At 48.1% G+C, this 20,307-nt stretch overlaps 1 protein-coding gene across 2 annotated transcripts in view; it reads left to right on the top strand.

The window, feature by feature from the left end:
• The window catches only part of LOC129833729 (casein kinase I), an 83,911-nt gene that overhangs the window by 12,963 nt on the left and 50,641 nt on the right, over nt 1-20,307 (top strand). For both annotated transcript variants that reach the window (XM_055898511.1, XM_055898510.1), the window contains exon 2: nt 13,159-13,269. In XM_055898511.1, coding sequence (XP_055754486.1) covers nt 13,159-13,269 — 111 coding nt within the window. The remainder of the gene's footprint in view (nt 1-13,158; nt 13,270-20,307) is intronic.

Consider the following 20,307-nt stretch of genomic DNA (forward strand, 5'->3'; position numbering starts at 1 on the left):
CACCACAGCAGGAACCCATTATATTACACACCACCACAGCAGGAACCCATTATATTACACACCACCACAGCAGGAACCCATTATATTACACACCACCACCAGCAGGAACCCATTATATTACACACCACCACCACCACAGCAGGAACCCATTATATTACACACCACCACCACCACCACAGCAGGAACCCATTATATTACACACCACCACCACCACAGCAGGAACCCATTATATTACACACCACCACAGCAGGAACCCATTATATTACACACCACCACAGCAGGAACCCATTATATTACACACCACCACAGCAGGAACCCATTATATTACACACCACCACAGCAGGAACCCATTATATTACACCACCACCACAGCAGGAACCCATTATAATACACCACCACCACAGCAGGAACCCATTATATTACACCACCACCACCACCACAGCAGGAACCCATTATATTACACACCACCACCACCACAGCAGGAACCCACTATATTACACACCACCACCACCACAGCAGGAACCCATTATATTACACACCACCACCACCACAGCAGGAACCCATTATATTACACACCACCACCACCACAGCAGGAACCCACTATATTACACACCACCACCACCACAGCAGGAACCCATTATATTACACACCACCACCACCACAGCAGGAACCCATTATATTACACACCACCACCACCACAGCAGGAACCCATTATATTACACACCACCACCACCACAGCAGGAACCCATTATATTACACACCACCACCACCACAGCAGGAACCCATTATATTACACACCACCACCACCACAGCAGGAACCCATTATATTACACACCACCACCACCACAGCAGGAACCCATTATATTACACACCACCACAGCAGGAACCCATTATATTACACACCACCACAGCAGGAACCCATTATATTACACACCACCACAGCAGGAACCCATTATATTACACACCACCACAGCAGGAACCCATTATATTACACACCACCACAGCAGGAACCCACTATATTACACACCACCACCCCCACAGCAGGAACCCATTATATTACACACCACCACCCCCACAGCAGGAACCCATTATATTACACCACCACCCCCACAGCAGGAACCCATTATATTACACTACACACCACCACCACCACAGCAGGAACCCATTATATTACACACCACCACAGCAGGAACCCATTTATTTATTCTGTTGGTAACCAGTTTATAATAGCAGTAAAGCACCTCGGGGGTTTGTGGTATAAAGCCGTGTCGAGCCTGAGAATAGCCCTTAGCCGTGGTATATTGGCCACATACCACACCTCCTCGGGCCTTATTGCTTCAATAGGTCTGGTTGTAGCTAGTTCCTGGTTTGATTCCTTAAGGGATGTCTGAGCATGTCTACACACACACCCCTGCAGTATGGGCAGGAGTAGGAATGGAGCGTTCCCTGCTCAATCTGTCAAGACGTATCACATTCCTGTTAAGATAACCCACAACCAGACCGGCTCCCATAAAACGGTGTCTCACGTTCACTTCATGCCTACAGAATCCCTAGCCAAGATAACCCACACCCTGACTGGCTCCCCTAAAACGGTGTCTCACGTTCACTTCATGCCTACAGAATCCCTAGCCAAGATAACCCACACCCTGACCGGCTCCCCTAAAACAGTGTCTCACCTCACGGTCACCTCATGCCTACAGAATCCCTAGCCAAGATAACCCACACCCTGACCGGCTCCCCTAAAACAGTGTCTCACCTCACGGTCACCTCATGCCTACAGAATCCCTAGCCAAGATAACCCACACCCTGACCGGCTCCCCTAAAACAGTGTCTCACCTCACGGTCACCTCATGCCTACAGAATCCCTAGCCAAGATAACCCACACCCTGACCGGCTCCCCTAAAACAGTGTCTCACCTCACGGTCACCTCATGCCTACAGAATCCCTAGCCAAGATAACCCACACCCTGACTGTTTTGTGTTTACAGAGAGAGAGCGTCTAACCTCGAAGCCTTTCTTCTTTATGAGTTGGAGCTGAAGGAGAGGTGTTCTTGTTCTGCTGTTGCATGTTTCTGTGTTTCACACGCGTGGTTGGCCACAGGACAGGCCTGTTTGTGTAGACAGAGTGAAATCTGTGTAGTTTACTTTCAGGCGTTGTGTTTATAGAGAGAGAGAGAGACCTAGTCTTTTCTTGTTGGAGCCTTGAAGCAGAACAACATGTTTGGTTGGTGTTATATGCTGTTGCACGTTTCTGTGTTTCCCAACCTAAACTTGATCGTTGGGGCTGTTCATATGTACACACTACATAGACTGAATGCTCTGGATCTGAAAAGAGCAGCTCAGCGGTCGTTGAGTTTGTTGTCCAGGCGTGTTTCTGAGGCCAGGGAGAGAGGCCTGTAGCTCTGCAGACAGAGCGTGAACCGAGCTAGCCTCGTGTTTCTGAGGCCAGGGAGAGAGGCCTGTAGCTCTGCAGACAGAGCGTGAACCGGGCTAGCTTCGTGTTTCTGAGGCCAGGGAGAGAGGCCTGTAGCTCTGCAGACAGAGCGTGAACCGGGCTAGCTTCGTGTTTCTGAGGCCAGGGAGAGAGGCCTGTAGCTCTGCAGCCAGAGCGTGAACCGAGCTAGCCTCGTGTTTCTGAGGCCAGGGAGAGAGGCCTGTAGCTCTGCAGCCGGAGCGTGAACCGAGCTAGCTTCGTGTTTCTGAGGCCAGGGAGAGAGGCCTGTAGCTCTGCAGCCAGAGCGTGAACCGGGCTAGCCTCGTGTTTCTGAGGCCAGGGAGAGAGGCCTGTAGCTCTGCAGCCAGAGCGTGAACCGAGCTAGCCTCGTGTTTCTGAGGCCAGGGAGAGAGGCCTGTAGCTCTGCAGCCAGAGCGTGAACCGAGCTAGCTTCGTGTTTCTGAGGCCAGGGAGAGAGGCCTGTAGCTCTGCAGACAGAGCGTGAACCGGGCTAGCCTCGTGTTTCTGAGGCCAGGGAGAGAGGCCTGTTGCTGTGCAGACAGAGCGTGAACCGGGCTAGCCTCGTGTTTCTGAGGCCAGGGAGAGAGGCCTGTTGCTCTGCAGCCAGAGCGTGAACCGAGCTAGCCTCGTGTTTCTGAGGCCAGGGAGAAAGGCCTGTAGCTCTGCAGCCAGAGCGTGAACCGAGAGCCTCGTCTGACGTGAATAGGGGAGAGCTGAACGTCTAGACTCGCACCGTCACAACCATTATGCTAATATGCTGTGAACTGGGAGAGAGTCCTTTCCTTTTTGATAGCGATGCTAAAGGCAGTGTTGTCTGTGTGTGTTTATAGTTTTGTGCGTAGCTTCAGAGCGTGTGTGTGAGCATAGCCTGAGTGCAGCAGAGTGTGACAAGCTTTTCTGTGTCGTGTATGTGTCCTGTCTGTGTCCTGTCTGTGTCCTGTCTCTGTCGTGTCTCTGTCGTGTCTGTGTCTTGTCCTGTCCCTCCCCTGAACAATAGAGAAGCTCCATTTAGATGGAAATGGGCTGGTGGTATGTCCAATGGAGCGTTGAGACAACATGATGGATACCCACAAACCCCTGCAGCCCTCCCCATTGACGTGTGTGTGTGTGTGTTATGAAGGGGGTAGTGGTTAATGTAGGGTACATTTCAGTAGGTCTATGTTATGTAATGGGAATAGTTTGTCATTGTTGAGTTGTACATGTTTCAATCAGTCTATACAGGCCCCTCCTATGCAAACGATTCAAATGTTTGTCTATCTGAAATGGGAATCACTGGTTCCTTCAATTCAAACGATTCTAAATATGGCTGCCTGGAATGGGAATCACTGGTTCCTTCAATACAAACGATTCTAAACATGGCTGCATGGAATAGGAATCACTGGTTCCTTCAATACAAACGATTCTAAATATGTCTGCATGGAATAGGAATCACTGGTTCCTTCAATACAAACGATTCTAAATATGTCTGCATGGAATGGGAATCACTGGTTCCTCCCATTGGTGAGGTCTACAGAATGAACTGAATTTTGCTTCAATATTTTCCCGTAACTGAATGCGTGCAAAAAGACTGAGGGATCACATTGACAGCTATACTATCAGCGTTACTAACTAACCCACATTGACCATTAACCCTTCATGTCTATACTAGCAGGGTTGCTAACTAACCCACATTGGCCATTAACCCGTTATGTCGATACTAGCAGTCTTGCTAATCAATCATGTTTATTTACTGGATGGGGAGTGATTTAAGGGTTACACACACATAGGAATCAATGATGGGCAGCGAGCCAGTGACTCTGGCTCTATACAAAGCCATTTAGACACACTCTATACATCTCTCTGTAGGACACACACACTACACATCTCTCTGTAGGACACACACACTACACATCTCTCTGTAGGACACACACACTACACATCTCTCTGTAGGACACACACACTACACATCTCTCTGTAGGAAACACACACTACACATCTCTCTGTAGGACACACACACTACACATCTCTCTGTAGGACACACACACTCTACACATCTCTCTGTAGGACACACACACGCTACACATCTCTCTGTAGGACACACACACGCTACACATCTCTCTGTAGGACACACACACGCTACACATCTCTCTGTAGGACACACACACGCTACACATCTCTCTGTAGGACACACACACGCTACACATCTCTCTGTAGGACACACACACGCTACACATCTCTCTGTAGGACACACACACGCTACACATCTCTCTGTAGGACACACACACGCTACACATCTCTCTGTAGGACACACACACGCTACACATCTCTCTGTAGGACACACACACGCTACACATCTCTCTGTAGGACACACGCACGCTACACATCTCTCTGTAGGACACACGCACGCTACACATCTCTCTGTAGGACACACGCACGCTACACATCTCTCTGTAGGACACACGCACGCTACACATCTCTCTGTAGGACACACGCACGCTACACATCTCTCTGTAGGACACACGCTACACATCTCTCTGTAGGACACACGCTACACATCTCTCTGTAGGACACACGCTACACATCTCTCTGTAGGACACACACACGCTACACATCTCTCTGTAGGACACACACACGCTACACATCTCTCTGTAGGACACACACACGCTACACATCTCTCTGTAGGACACACACACGCTACACATCTCTCTGTAGGACACACACACGCTACACATCTCTCTGTAGGACACACACACGCTACACATCTCTCTGTAGGACACACACACGCTACACATCTCTCTGTAGGACACACACACACACACACGCTACACATCTCTCTGTAGGACACACACGCTACACACGCTACACATCTCTCTGTAGGACACACACACACACGCTACACATCTCTCTGTAGGACACACACACACACGCTACACATCTCTCTGTAGGACACACACACACACGCTACGCATCTCTCTGTAGGACACACACACACACGCTACGCATCTCTCTGTAGGACACACACACACACGCTACGCATCTCTCTGTAGGACACACACACACACGCTACGCATCTCTCTGTAGGACACACACACACGCTACGCATCTCTCTGTAGGACACACACACACACGCTACGCATCTCTCTGTAGGACACACACACACACGCTACGCATCTCTCTGTAGGACACACACACACGCTACGCATCTCTCTGTAGGACACACACACACGCTACGCATCTCTCTGTAGGACACACACACACACACGCTACGCATCTCTCTGTAGGACACACACACACACGCTACGCATCTCTCTGTAGGACACACACACACACACGCTACGCATCTCTCTGTAGGACACACACACACGCTACGCATCTCTCTGTAGGACACACACACACACGCTACGCATCTCTCTGTAGGACACACACACACACACGCTACGCATCTCTCTGTAGGACACACACACACACACGCTACGCATCTCTCTGTAGGACACACACACACACGCTACGCATCTCTCTGTAGGACACACACACACACACGCTACGCATCTCTCTGTAGGACACACACACACGCTACGCATCTCTCTGTAGGACACACACACACACACGCTACACATCTCTCTGTAGGACACACACGCTACACATCTCTCTGTAGGACACACACGCTACACATCTCTCTGTAGGACACACACACACACACTACACATCTCTCTGTAGGACACACACACACACACTACACATCTCTCTGTAGGACACACACACACACGCTACACATCTCTCTGTAGGACACACACACACACGCTACACATCTCTCTGTAGGACACACACACACACGCTACACATCTCTCTGTAGGACACACACACACACGCTACACATCTCTCTGTAGGACACACACACACACGCTACACATCTCTCTGTAGGACACACACACACACGCTACACATCTCTCTGTAGGACACACACACACGCTACACATCTCTCTGTAGGACACACACACACGCTACACATCTCTCTGTAGGACACACACACACACGCTACACATCTCTCTGTAGGACACACACACACGCCACGCATCTCTCTGTAGGACACACACACACGCTACGCATCTCTCTGTAGGACACACACACGCTACACATCATAACATTACACAGGCCGTACCAGGAGGATACTGACCTGTCCCTGAGATAACACAACTTGTTTTGGAGCTGGGCCTCTCTTTGTACTTGTGTTCAGAAAATGACAAAGGATTGATTTCCCTATAATGCTGATGCACTTGTACATCTGTATCAATTAGAATACACACTTTTCCAGTTCATTCAACTTCTGTTTAGTATGAAGAAAGAGCCCCTTATAATATGATGGGAGAAGTGAAGCCCTCTGTTTGTAATTGAATCAGGAAAATCATCTGAATTATTGACACAAGTGAGTCTTGGCCAACCACAGTATTCGTGCATGGCCTCCAGCGGGATTGGACCAGGGTTGAGGGGACCTCGAGTGGGATTGGACCAGGGTTGAGGGGACCTCCGAGTGGGATTGGACCAGGGTTGAGGGGACCTCCGAGTGGGATTGGACCAGGGGGAGGGGACCTCCGAGTGGGATTGGACCAGGGGGAAGGGACCTCCGAGTGGGATTGGACCAGGGGGAGGGGACCTCCGAGTGGGATTGGACCAGGGGGAGGGGACCTCCGAGTGGGATTGGACGAGGGGGAGGGGACCTCCGAGTGGCATTGGACCAGGGGGAGGGGACCTCCGAGTGGGATTGGACCAGGGGGAAGGGACCTCCGAGTGGGATTGGACCAGGGGGAGGGGACCTCCGAGTGGGATTGGACCAGGGGGAGGGGACCTCCGAGTGGGATTGGACCAGGGGGAGGGGACCTCCGAGTGGGATTGGACCAGGGGGAGGGGACCTCCGAGTGGGATTGGACCAGGGGGAGGGGACCTCCGAGTGGGATTGGACCAGGGGGAGGGGACCTCCGAGTGGGATTGGACCAGGGGGAGGGGACCTCCGAGTGGGATTGGACCAGGGGGAGGGGACCTCCGAGTGGCATTGGACCAGGGGGAGGGGACCTCCGAGTGGGATTGGACCAGGGGCAGGGGGCCTCGAGTGGGATTTAAATACCCCCTCCCTCCCCCATCCTTATATTGATCTTTGGGTGGGGATTACACCAGGGTCATGTTCATTAGGACACACCACTGTGTAGCTGCTTAGGTAGTAACTCTCCATTTCTGACCGTTATCTTTAGTTTGGTGCTTACTGAACGAGACCCACGGATGTTGTTGATGAATGGGTCCAGAACAGAGATTTTTGTTGGATGCTTGAGAAATGGGGTTGTCACCAATCTGTCCATGAACAGTAGGAAGGATGACAGATGGTGTTGTCACCCATCTGTCCATGAACAGTAGGAAGGATGACAGATGGTGTTGTCACCCATCTGTCCATGAACAGTAGGAAGGATGAGTGCTGAGAAGCAGTGTTATTGTATTGCAACGTTGGTTATTTAGGGAATGCTGTCGTAACAAGTTGGTGACGATGAATGCTGAGGGATCCCACTCTCCTACAGCCATGCCAGAAGACGGGGGGGACAGAGTTATCGAGAAGACTAGGGAAAGGGGGGAGAAAGAAAGACAGTGAAAGGGAGGGATGGAGAGACTAGGGAAAGGGGGGAGAAAGAAAGACAGTGAAAGGGAGGGATGGAGAGACTAGGGAAAGGGGGGAGAAAGAAAGACGGTGAAAGGGAGGGATGGAGAGACTAGGGAAAGGGGGGAGAAAGAAAGACAGTGAAAGAGAGGGATGGAGAGACTAGGGAAAGGGGGGAGAAAGAAAGACAGTGAAAGGGAGGGATGGAGAGACTGTAGAAGAGAGTAGGTGGTAGAGTTGGTGCTCATGACTCAGACAGGATGTCTTTTCAGCAGGAACTGAGATGGTTTAGTCACGGACAGGGTGTGTTTTCAGCAGGAACTGAGATGGTTTAATCACGGACAGGGTGTGTTTTCAGCAGGAACTGAGATGGTTTAGTCACGGACAGGATGTGTTTTCAGCAGGAACTGAGATGGTTTAATCACGGACAGGATGTGTTTTCAGCAGGGACTGAGATGGTTTAATCACGGACAGGATGTGTTTTCAGCAGGGACTGAGATGGTTTAATCACGGACAGGATGTGTTTTCAGCAGGAACTGAGATGGTTTAATCACGGACAGGATGTGTTTTCAGCAGGAACTGAGATGGTTTAATCACGGACAGGATGTGTTTTCAGCAGGAACTGAGATGGTTTAATCACGGACAGGATGTGTTTTCAGCAGGAACTGAGATGGTTTAATCACGGACAGGATGTGTTTTCAGCAGGAACTGAGATGGTTTAATCACGGACAGGATGTGTTTTCAGCAGGAACTGAGATGGTTTAATCACGGACAGGATGTGTTTTCAGCAGGAACTGAGATGGTTTAATCACGGACAGGATGTGTTTTCAGCAGGAACTGAGATGGTTTAACTTCTAGTTCCTCCCAAACCCGGATCCGGGAGCACCCCCACCAGTAAAAAAGCTGACTAGCATAGCCTAGCATAGCGTCACAAGTAAATACTAGCATCTAAATATCATTAAATCACAAGTCCAAGACACCAGATGAAAGATACACATCTTGTGAATCCAGCCATCATTTCTGATTTTTAAAATGTTTTACAGGGAAGACACTATGTAAATCTATTAGCTAACCACGTTAGCAAAAGACACCATTTTTTTTACTCCCAGTTTTTTACTCCATCAGTAGCTATCGCAAATTCGACCAAATAAAGATATAAATAGCCACTAACCAAGAAACAAATTCATCAGATGACAGTCTGATAACATATTTATTGTATAGCATATGTTTTGTTAGAAAAATGTGCATATTTCAGGTATAAATCACAGTTTACCATTGCAGCCACCATCACAACTCGACTAGAATAACTACAGAGAGCAACGTGTATTACCTAATTACTCATCATAAAACATTTCTTAAAAATACACAGCGTACAGCAATTGAAAGACACAGATCTTGTGAATCCAGACAATATTTCAGATTTTCTAAGTGTTTTACAGCGAAAACACAATATAGCGTTATATTAGCTTAGCACAATAGCAAACCACACAACAGCATTGATTCCAGCCAAACATAGCGATAACGTATTCACCACCAAAATATATACATTTTTTCACTAACCTTCTCAGAATTCTTCAGATGACAGTCCTGTAACATCATATTACACAATGCATATAGAGTTTGTTCGAAAAAATGTGCATATTTAGTGGCACAAATCGTGGTTATACAATGAGAAAAGTTGCCAAGCTGCCCAGAAAATGTCGGGCGCCATCTTGGAGAGTCACCTATTCTAATCAATAAATAATCATAAACTTGACTAAAAAATACAGGGTGGACAGCAAATGAAAGACAAATTAGTTCTTAATGCAATCGCTTTGTAACATTTTTTAAATTAACGTTATTGCGCAATACATCGTGCGCTAAAGCAAGGCTACACTGAAATTAATGGCGGCTTATGCATTTAACATTTTTCAACAGAACAACGATTTATCAGCATAAATAGTTCTTACTTTTTGATGACCTCCCATCAGAATCTTGGGAAAGGTGTCCTTTGTCCAGAACAATCGTCTTTTGGTTGAAAGCTGTCCTGTCGAAATAGCCGCTAACGTTCGGCATGTGCCGGAAAGGTGTCCAACTCTTGAAAGCGCGTCACAAAGAAATGCCAGAAAATCGCAATAAACTGATATAAATTGCTATAAGTCGGTTTAAATTAACTACCTTATGATGTCTTTAACAACTATAACGAATAAAAACATGACCGGAGATATAGAACTGGCAAAACGAAAGCTTGGCAGGAGGCCACTCTGATGTCCCTACTGCGCCAGGCGCAACGTTGAAAAGGACGGTACTTCCGCTCCAGGGTCTTATATAAGGTCCCAGATTGCGCAATCCACTCCATTCAAATTCTCACCACTTACTGCCATCTAGAGGAAGGCGTATGCAGTGTTTGTAGCCCCACAGCGTACATAGGGACTTATAAACTGACCCCAGAACAGGGACCTCGATTTCAGAAATCTCACTCCCTGACAGGAAATGTGCTGCAAAATGAGTCCTGTTTCACTCAGAGACATAATTCAAACGGTTTTAGAAACTAGAGAGTGTTTTCTATCCAATAGTAATAATAATATGCATATTGTACGAGCAAGAATTGAGTACGAGGCAGTTTAATTGGGGAACACATTTTTCCAAAGTCTAAATAGCACCCCCCATAGGCTCAAGAGGTTAATCACGGACAGGATGTGTTTTCAGCAGGAACTGAGATGGTTTAATCACGGACAGGATGTGTTTTCAGCAGGAACTGAGATGGTTTAATCACGGACAGGATGTGTTTTCAGCAGGAACTGAGATGGTTTAATCACGGACAGGATGTGTCTCTGTAGGGCCGTGTTTGATTGACACTGGGATGGCTTGGGCTACTCGTACATTTACTGATGAGTAAAGCTGATTGAGGCGTTTGTTTTCTAATGAAGTGGATTATAATGTGATGATTCTGTCGGGCTGGGTGATATAGCAAATTAATTCAAATGACTGTTTTTGCGTGATATTCCCACTACCTGTATCGCAGAATAAAACATTTTTTTTATTTTTTTTATTTTATGAGTGTTTATGTCCGCTTGTTCTCATGTCTTCTTGGTCTCGTTCGCTCCTTCTCTGCTGTGCACCTTCCCATTTACACCAGAGATCTGGATATAGTGACGAGATGCTCATGTCTCCGCCCTAACAATGTCCCAAAGGCGGAAAGGCAGGCGACAAGCTTAGGTCCAAAATAAGCGCATAGAAACGCATTGGGCTTATTTTTGGACAGATTTTGGCGAGTGAAACCTCTTGCTTCTCCCCTTCCTCTGTAGTTTACATACACACACCAAGCCCCTGCTACCAAGCCCCTCCCCCTGTCACACACAAAAACAAATTAACATTTCAAACCAATCCCCTGTTTGTCTCAACTCTTCAGATTGAGAGCAGAGCAGACACTACTACAACAGGAGTATCACTGAACATTGATTCTGGAAAAATAATGCCCAATTTGTCTCACGTGCATTACAGTATCACATATCGCCAGCAGCATTTGAGTCAAATAAAGACAGTTATACTAGCTGTTTAGTCTGTGTTTTATCAAAACAGTTATACAAGGAATTTTCAACTCGTTCTCATTCTGATAAATCAGGTAGGCCACTTGATTCCAACATGTGAACAAAGTGGACAGGCTAACATGTACAGAATGGTGTGTTCATCACAATTTAAATGTTTTGCCTTGTTAGCTAGCAGATAGATCCAAGTTGGCTAAACTTAAAATATAAGTATTTAGCTGTCTACTTACGAGCACGTGGGCTTGTGCTTGACCAATTGTTTGAGACCTGTGTTAATGTTCTATAATGCCTGCTACATTATTAGTGAATGTGCAGTGTGCATGGTTCTGCTTACATGTGTACATGTTTATAGACAGACCTGAAAGCCAGATCCGTGATTATTGCAACAACAACAAAAAGCAGTTAAAACTATTTAACCTAGAGGTTATGAGCTTTGGTCCATTAACCGAAAGGTCACTGGTTCGAATCCCAGAGCCGACTAGGTAAAAAAAAAATCTGTTGATTATGCCCTTGAGCAAGGCACTTTACCCTAATTAGTCCTGTAGGTTGCTCTGAATAAGAACATCTACTAAAATACTAACATGTTAATGTCTTATGGTTGTGGAAGGCATATATTCAGCCAGGTATCATTTCACAATCCCTGAATTCATTAGATTATTGCTAACTGTTTTAAATGCTGTGTATTTTACCTTTTAATTGTCCAACAATTAACATTTAAAAAACGAGAACATTTAAAAAACGAGATATACAGTACCAGTCAAAAGTTTGGACACCTACTTATTCAAGGGTTTCTTTATTTTTACTATTTTCTACGTTGTAGAATAAGAGTGAATACATCAAAACTATGAAATAACACATATGGAATTATGTAGTAACCAAAAAAGTGTTAAACAAATAAAAATATATTTTAGATTCTACTAAGTAGCCACCGTTTGCCTTGATGACAGCTTTGCACACTCTTGGCATGATCTCAAAACCCTTGAATGTGTTGGTGTCCAAACCTTTGACTGATACTGTGTACATATATATATCTCATGAATCGCCCATAAGTTTGAGAAAATCAAGATGAGTTTTTGGCCTTATCGCCCAGCCCTATGATCCAGTGGTGTGGATGTATGAGTGAGCCTATGATCCTGTGGTGTGGATGAATGAGTGAGCCTATGATCCTGTGGTGTGGATGTATGAGTGAGCCTATGATCCTGTGGTGTGGATGAATGAGTGATCCTATGATCCTGTGGTGTGGATGTATGAGTGAGCCTATGATCCTGTGGTGTGGATATATGAGTGAGCCTATGATCCTGTGGTGTGGATGTATGAGTGAGCCTATGATCCTGTGGTGTGGATGTATGAGTGAGCCTATGATCCTATGCGTGTAATTCGGCTACAACATCTGGTCTGTGAATATTTCCATTTCGTGATGTGTGGTGGAGTTGTAGTGCAAGACTTGTTCCGTAACAAATCCAGTTTCTTCAGGAATCCTGCAAGCTGTCTTAACATAGTCAATGAAGAAGATGACCAATTCTGAGTGGTAATATGTAATGTGTTTGTCTTTCTCTCTAGGTACTGATATCTCGGTAGGAGAGGAGGTGGCCATAAAGCTAGAATGTGTGAAGACCAAACACCCGCAGCTCCACATCGAGAGCAAGATCTACAAGATGATGCAGGGAGGAGGTACGACACTACACCATCCATCTGTCCCACTGGCCTAGTGGTCATCCTACCAGCTCTCATCTAGATCACTCCTGTAACTGGCCTAGTGGTCATCCTACCAGCTCATCTAGATCACTCCTGTAACTGGCCTAGTGGTCATCCTACCAGCTCTCATCTAGATCACTCCTGTAACTGGCCTAGTGGTCATCCTACCAGCTCTCATCTAGATCACTCCTGTAACTGGCCTAGTGGTCATCCTACCAGCTCTCATCTAGATCACTCCTGTAACTGGCCTAGTGGTCATCCTACCAGCTCTCATCTAGATCACTCCTGTAACTGGCCTAGTGGTCATCCTACCAGCTCTCATCTAGATCACTCCTGTAACTGGCCTAGTGGTCATCCTACCAGCTCTCATCTAGATCACTCCTGTAACTGGCCTAGTGGTCATCCTACCAGCTCTCATCTAGATCACTCCTGTAACTGGCCTAGTGGTCATCCTACCAGCTCTCATCTAGATCACTCCTGTAACTGGCCTAGTGGTCATCCTACCAGCTCTCATCTAGATCACTCCTGTAACTGGCCTAGTGGTCATCCTACCAGCTCTCATCTAGATCACTCCTGTAACTGGCCTAGTGGGCATCCTACCAGCTCATCTAGATCACTCCTGTAACTGGCCTAGTGGTCATCCTACCAGCTCTCATCTAGATCACTCCTGTAACTGGCCTAGTGGTCATCCTACCAGCTCTCATCTAGATCACTCCTGTAACTGGCCTAGTGGTCATCCTACCAGCTCTCATCTAGATCACTCCTGTAACTGGCCTAGTGGTCATCCTACCAGCTCATCTTTATCACTCCTGTAACTGGCCTAGTGGTCATCCTACCAGCTCTCATCTTTATCACTCCTGTAACTGGCCTAGTGGTCATCCTACCAGCTCTCATCTTTATCACTCCTGTAACTGGCCTAGTGGTCATCCTACCAGCTCTCATCTAGATCACTCCTGTAACTGGCCTAGTGGTCATCCTACCAGCTCTCATCTAGATCACTCCTGTAACTGGCCTAGTGGTCATCCTACCAGCTCTCATCTAGATCACTCCTGTAACTGGCCTAGTGGTCATCCTACCAGCTCTCATCTAGATCACTCCTGTAACTGGCCTAGTGGTCATCCTACCAGCTCTCATCTAGATCACTCCTGTAACTGGCCTAGTGGTCATCCTACCAGCTCTCATCTAGATCACTCCTGTAACTGGCCTAGTGGTCATCCTACCAGCTCTCATCTAGATCACTCCTGTAACTGGCCTAGTGGTCATCCTACCAGCTCTCATCTAGATCACTCCTGTAACTGGCCTAGTGGTCATCCTACCAGCTCTCATCTAGATCACTCCTGTAACTGGCCTAGTGGTCATCCTACCAGCTCTCATCTAGATCACTCCTGTAACTGGCCTAGTGGTCATCCTACCAGCTCTCATCTAGATCACTCGTGTAACTGGCCTAGTGGTCATCCTACCAGCTCTCATCTAGATCACTCGTGTAACTGGCCTAGTGGTCATCCTACCAGCTCTCATCTAGATCACTCCTGTAACTGGCCTAGTGGTCATCCTACCAGCTCTCATCTAGATCACTCCTGTAACTGGCCTAGTGGTCATCCTACCAGCTCTCATCTAGATCACTCCTGTAACTGGCCTAGTGGTCATCCTACCAGCTCTCATCTAGATCACTCCTGTAACTGGCCTAGTGGTCATCCTACCAGCTCTCATCTAGATCACTCCTGTAACTGGCCTAGTGGTCATCCTACCAGCTCTCATCTAGATCACTCCTGTAACTGGCCTAGTGGTCATCCTACCAGCTCTCATCTAGATCACTCCTGTAACTGGCCTAGTGGTCATCCTACCAGCTCTCATCTAGATCACTCCTGTAACTGGCCTAGTGGTCATCCTACCAGCTCTCATCTAGTTCACTCCTGTAACTGGCCTAGTGGTCATCCTACCAGCTCTCATCTAGATCACTCCTGTAACTGGCCTAGTGGTCATCCTACCAGCTCTCATCTAGATCACTCCTGTAACTGGCCTAGTGGTCATCCTACCAGCTCTCATCTAGATCACTCCTGTAACTGGCCTAGTGGTCATCCTACCAGCTCTCATCTAGATCACTCCTGTAACTGGCCTAGTGGTCATCCTACCAGCTCTCATCTAGATCACTCCTGTAACTGGCCTAGTGGTCATCCTACCAGCTCTCATCTAGATCACTCCTGTAACTGGCCTAGTGGTCATCCTACCAGCTCTCATCTAGATCACTCCTGTAACTGGCCTAGTGGTCATCCTACCAGCTCTCATCTAGATCACTCCTGTAACTGGCCTAGTGGTCATCCTACCAGCTCATCTAGATCACTCCTGTAACTGGCCTAGTGGTCATCCTACCAGCTCTCATCTAGATCACTCCTGTAACTGGCCTAGGGGTCATCCTACCAGCTCTCATCTAGATCACTCCTGTAACTGGCCTAGGGGTCATCCTACCAGCTCTCATCTAGATCACTCCTGTAACTGGCCTAGGGGTCATCCTACCAGCTCTCATCTAGATCACTCCTGTAACTGGCCTAGGGGTCATCCTACCAGCTCTCATCTAGATCACTCCTGTAACTGGCCTAGGGGTCATCCTACCAGCTCTCATCTAGATCACTCCTGTAACTGGCCTAGGGGTCATCCTACCAGCTCTCATCTAGATCACTCCTGTAACTGGCCTAGGGGTCATCCTACCAGCTCTCATCTAGATCACTCCTGTAACTGGCCTAGGGGTCATCCTACCAGCTCTCATCTAGATCACTCCTGTAACTGGCCTAGGGGTCATCCTACCAGCTCTCATCTAGATCACTCACTCCTGTAACTGGCCTAGGGGTCATCCTACCAGCTCTCATCTAGATCACTCCTGTAACTGGCCTAGTGGTCATCCTACCAGCTCTCATCTAGATCACTCCTGTAACTGGCCTAGTGGTCATCCTACCAGCTCTCATCTAGATCACTCCTGTAACTGGCCTAGTGGTCATCCTACCAGCTCTCATCTAGATCACTCCTGTAACTGGCCTAGTGGTCATCCTACCAGCTCTCATCTAGATCACTCCTGTAACTGGCCTAGTGGTCATCCTACCAGCTCTCATCTAGATCACTCCTGTAACTGGCCTAGTGGTCATCCTACCAGCTCTCATCTAGATCACTCCTGTAACTGGCCTAGTGGTCATCCTACCAGCTCTCATCTAGATCACTCCTGTAACTGGCCTAGTGGTCATCCTACCAGCTCTCATCTAGATCACTCCTGTAACTGGCCTAGTGGTCATCCTACCAGCTCTCATCTAGATCACTCCTGTAACTGGCCTAGTGGTCATCCTACCAGCTCTCATCTAGATCACTCCTGTAACTGGCCTAGTGGTCATCCTACCAGCTCTCATCTAGATCACTCCTGTAACTGGCCTAGTGGTCATCCTACCAGCTCTCATCTAGATCACTCCTGTAACTGGCCTAGGGGTCATCCTACCAGCTCTCATCTAGATCACTCCTGTAACTGGCCTAGGGGTCATCCTACCAGCTCTCATCTAGATCACTCCTGTAACTGGCCTAGGGGTCATCCTACCAGCTCTCATCTAGATCACTCCTGTAACTGGCCTAGGGGTCATCCTACCAGCTCTCATCTAGATCACTCACTCCTGTAACTGGCCTAGGGGTCATCCTACCAGCTCTCATCTAGATCACTCACTCCTGTAACTGGCCTAGGGGTCATCCTACCAGCTCTCATCTAGATCACTCCTGTAACTGGCCTAGGGGTCATCCTACCAGCTCTCATCTAGATCACTCCTGTAACTGGCCTAGGGGTCATCCTACCAGCTCTCATCTAGATCACTCCTGTAACTGGCCTAGGGGTCATCCTACCAGCTCTCATCTAGATCACTCCTGTAACTGGCCTAGGGGTCATCCTACCAGCTCTCATCTAGATCACTCCTGTAACTGGCCTAGTGGTCATCCTACCAGCTCTCATCTAGATCACTCCTGTAACTGGCCTAGTGGTCATCCTACCAGCTCTCATCTAGATCACTCCTGTAACTGGCCTAGTGGTCATCCTACCAGCTCTCATCTAGATCACTCCTGTAACTGGTCTAGTGAGTATCCTAACAGCTCTCATCTAGATCACTCCTGTAACTGGCCTAGTGGTCATCCTACCAGCTCATCTTTATCACTCCTGTAACTGGCCTAGTGGTCATCCTACCAGCTCTCATCTTTATCACTCCTGTAACTGGCCTAGTGGTCATCCTACCAGCTCTCATCTAGATCACTCCTGTAACTGGCCTAGTGGTCATCCTACCAGCTCTCATCTAGATCACTCCTGTAACTGGCCTAGTGGTCATCCTACCAGCTCTCATCTAGATCACTCCTGTAACTGGCCTAGTGGTCATCCTACCAGCTCTCATCTAGATCACTCCTGTAACTGGCCTAGTGGTCATCCTACCAGCGCTCATCTAGATCACTCCTGTAACTGGCCTAGTGGTCATCCTACCAGCGCTCATCTAGATCACTCCTGTAACTGGCCTAGTGGTCATCCTACCAGCGCTCATCTAGATCACTCCTGTAACTGGCCTAGTGGTCATCCTACCAGCGCTCATCTAGATCACTCCTGTAACTGGCCTAGGGGTCATCCTACCAGCTCTCATCTAGATCACTCCTGTAACTGGCCTAGGGGTCATCCTACCAGCTCTCATCTAGATCACTCCTGTAACTGGCCTAGGGGTCATCCTACCAGCTCTCATCTAGATCACTCCTGTAACTGGCCTAGGGGTCATCCTACCAGCTCTCATCTAGATCACTCCTGTAACTGGCCTAGGGGTCATCCTACCAGCTCTCATCTAGATCACTCCTGTAACTGGCCTAGGGGTCATCCTACCAGCTCTCATCTAGATCACTCCTGTAACTGGCCTAGGGGTCATCCTACCAGCTCTCATCTAGATCACTCCTGTAACTGGCCTAGGGGTCATCCTACCAGCTCTCATCTAGATCACTCCTGTAACTGGCCTAGTGGTCATCCTACCAGCTCTCATCTAGATCACTCCTGTAACTGGCCTAGTGGTCATCCTACCAGCTCTCATCTAGATCACTCCTGTAACTGGCCTAGTGGTCATCCTACCAGCTCTCATCTAGATCACTCCTGTAACTGGTCTAGTGAGTATCCTACCAGCTCTCATCTAGATCACTCCTGTAACTGGCCTAGTGGTCATCCTACCAGCTCATCTTTATCACTCCTGTAACTGGTCTAGTGGTCATCCTACCAGCTCTCATCTTTATCACTCCTGTAACTGGCCTAGTGGTCATCCTACCAGCTCTCATCTAGATCACTCCTGTAACTGGCCTAGTGGTCATCCTACCAGCTCTCATCTAGATCACTCCTGTAACTGGCCTAGTGGTCATCCTACCAGCTCTCATCTAGATCACTCCTGTAACTGGCCTAGTGGTCATCCTACCAGCTCTCATCTAGATCACTCCTGTAACTGGCCTAGTGGTCATCCTACCAGCGCTCATCTAGATCACTCCTGTAACTGGCCTAGTGGTCATCCTACCAGCGCTCATCTAGATCACTCCTGTAACTGGCCTAGGGGTCATCCTACCAGCGCTCATCTAGATCACTCCTGTAACTGGCCTAGGGGTCATCCTACCAGCTCTCATCTAGATCACTCCTGTAACTGGCCTAGGGGTCATCCTACCAGCTCTCATCTAGATCACTCCTGTAACTGGCCTAGGGGTCATCCTACCAGCTCTCATCTAGATCACTCCTGTAACTGGCCTAGGGGTCATCCTACCAGCTCTCATCTAGATCACTCCTGTAACTGGCCTAGGGGTCATCCTACCAGCTCTCATCTAGATCACTCCTGTAACTGGCCTAGGGGTCATCCTACCAGCTCTCATCTAGATCACTCCTGTAACTGGCCTAGGGGTCATCCTACCAGCTCTCATCTAGATCACTCACTCCTGTAACTGGCCTAGGGGTCATCCTACCAGCTCTCATCTAGATCACTCACTCCTGTAACTGGCCTAGGGGTCATCCTACCAGCTCTCATCTAGATCACTCACTCCTGTAACTGGCCTAGGGGTCATCCTACCAGCTCTCATCTAGATCACTCACTCCTGTAACTGGCCTAGGGGTCATCCTACCAGCTCTCATCTAGATCACTCCTGTAACTGGCCTAGGGGTCATCCTACCAGCTCTCATCTAGATCACTCCTGTAACTGGCCTAGGGGTCATCCTACCAGCTCTCATCTAGATCACTCCTGTAACTGGCCTAGTGGTCGTCCTACCAGCTCTCATCTAGATCACTCCTGTAACTGGCCTAGTGGTCATCCTACCAGCTCTCATCTAGATCACTCCTGTAACTGGCCTAGTGGTCATCCTACCAGCTCTCATCTAGATCACTCCTGTAACTGGCCTAGTGGTCATCCTACCAGCTCTCATCTTTATCACTCCTGTAACTGGCCTAGTGGTCATCCTACCAGCTCTCATCTTTATCACTCCTGTAACTGGCCTAGTGGTCATCCTACCAGCTCTCATCTTTATCACTCCTGTAACTGGCCTAGTGGTCATCCTACCAGCTCTCATCTTTATCACTCCTGTAACTGGCCTAGTGGTCATCCTACCAGCTCTCATCTTTATCACTCCTGTAACTGGCCTAGTGGTCATCCTACCAGCTCTCATCTAGATCACTCCTGTAACTGGCCTAGTGGTCATCCTACCAGCTCTCATCTAGATCACTCCTGTAACTGGCCTAGTGGTCATCCTACCAGCGCTCATCTAGATCACTCCTGTAACTGGCCTAGTGGTCATCCTACCAGCGCTCATCTAGATCACTCCTGTAACTGGCCTAGTGGTCATCCTACCAGCGCTCATCTAGATCACTCCTGTAACTGGCCTAGTGGTCATCCTACCAGCGCTCATCTAGATCACTCCTGTAACTGGCCTAGTGGTCATCCTACCAGCGCTCATCTAGATCACTCCTGTAACTGGCCTAGTGGTCATCCTACCAGCGCTCATCT

Source organism: Salvelinus fontinalis, chromosome 34 (assembly GCF_029448725.1).
Source record: "Salvelinus fontinalis isolate EN_2023a chromosome 34, ASM2944872v1, whole genome shotgun sequence".
Taxonomy (NCBI): Eukaryota; Metazoa; Chordata; class Actinopteri; order Salmoniformes; family Salmonidae; genus Salvelinus; species Salvelinus fontinalis.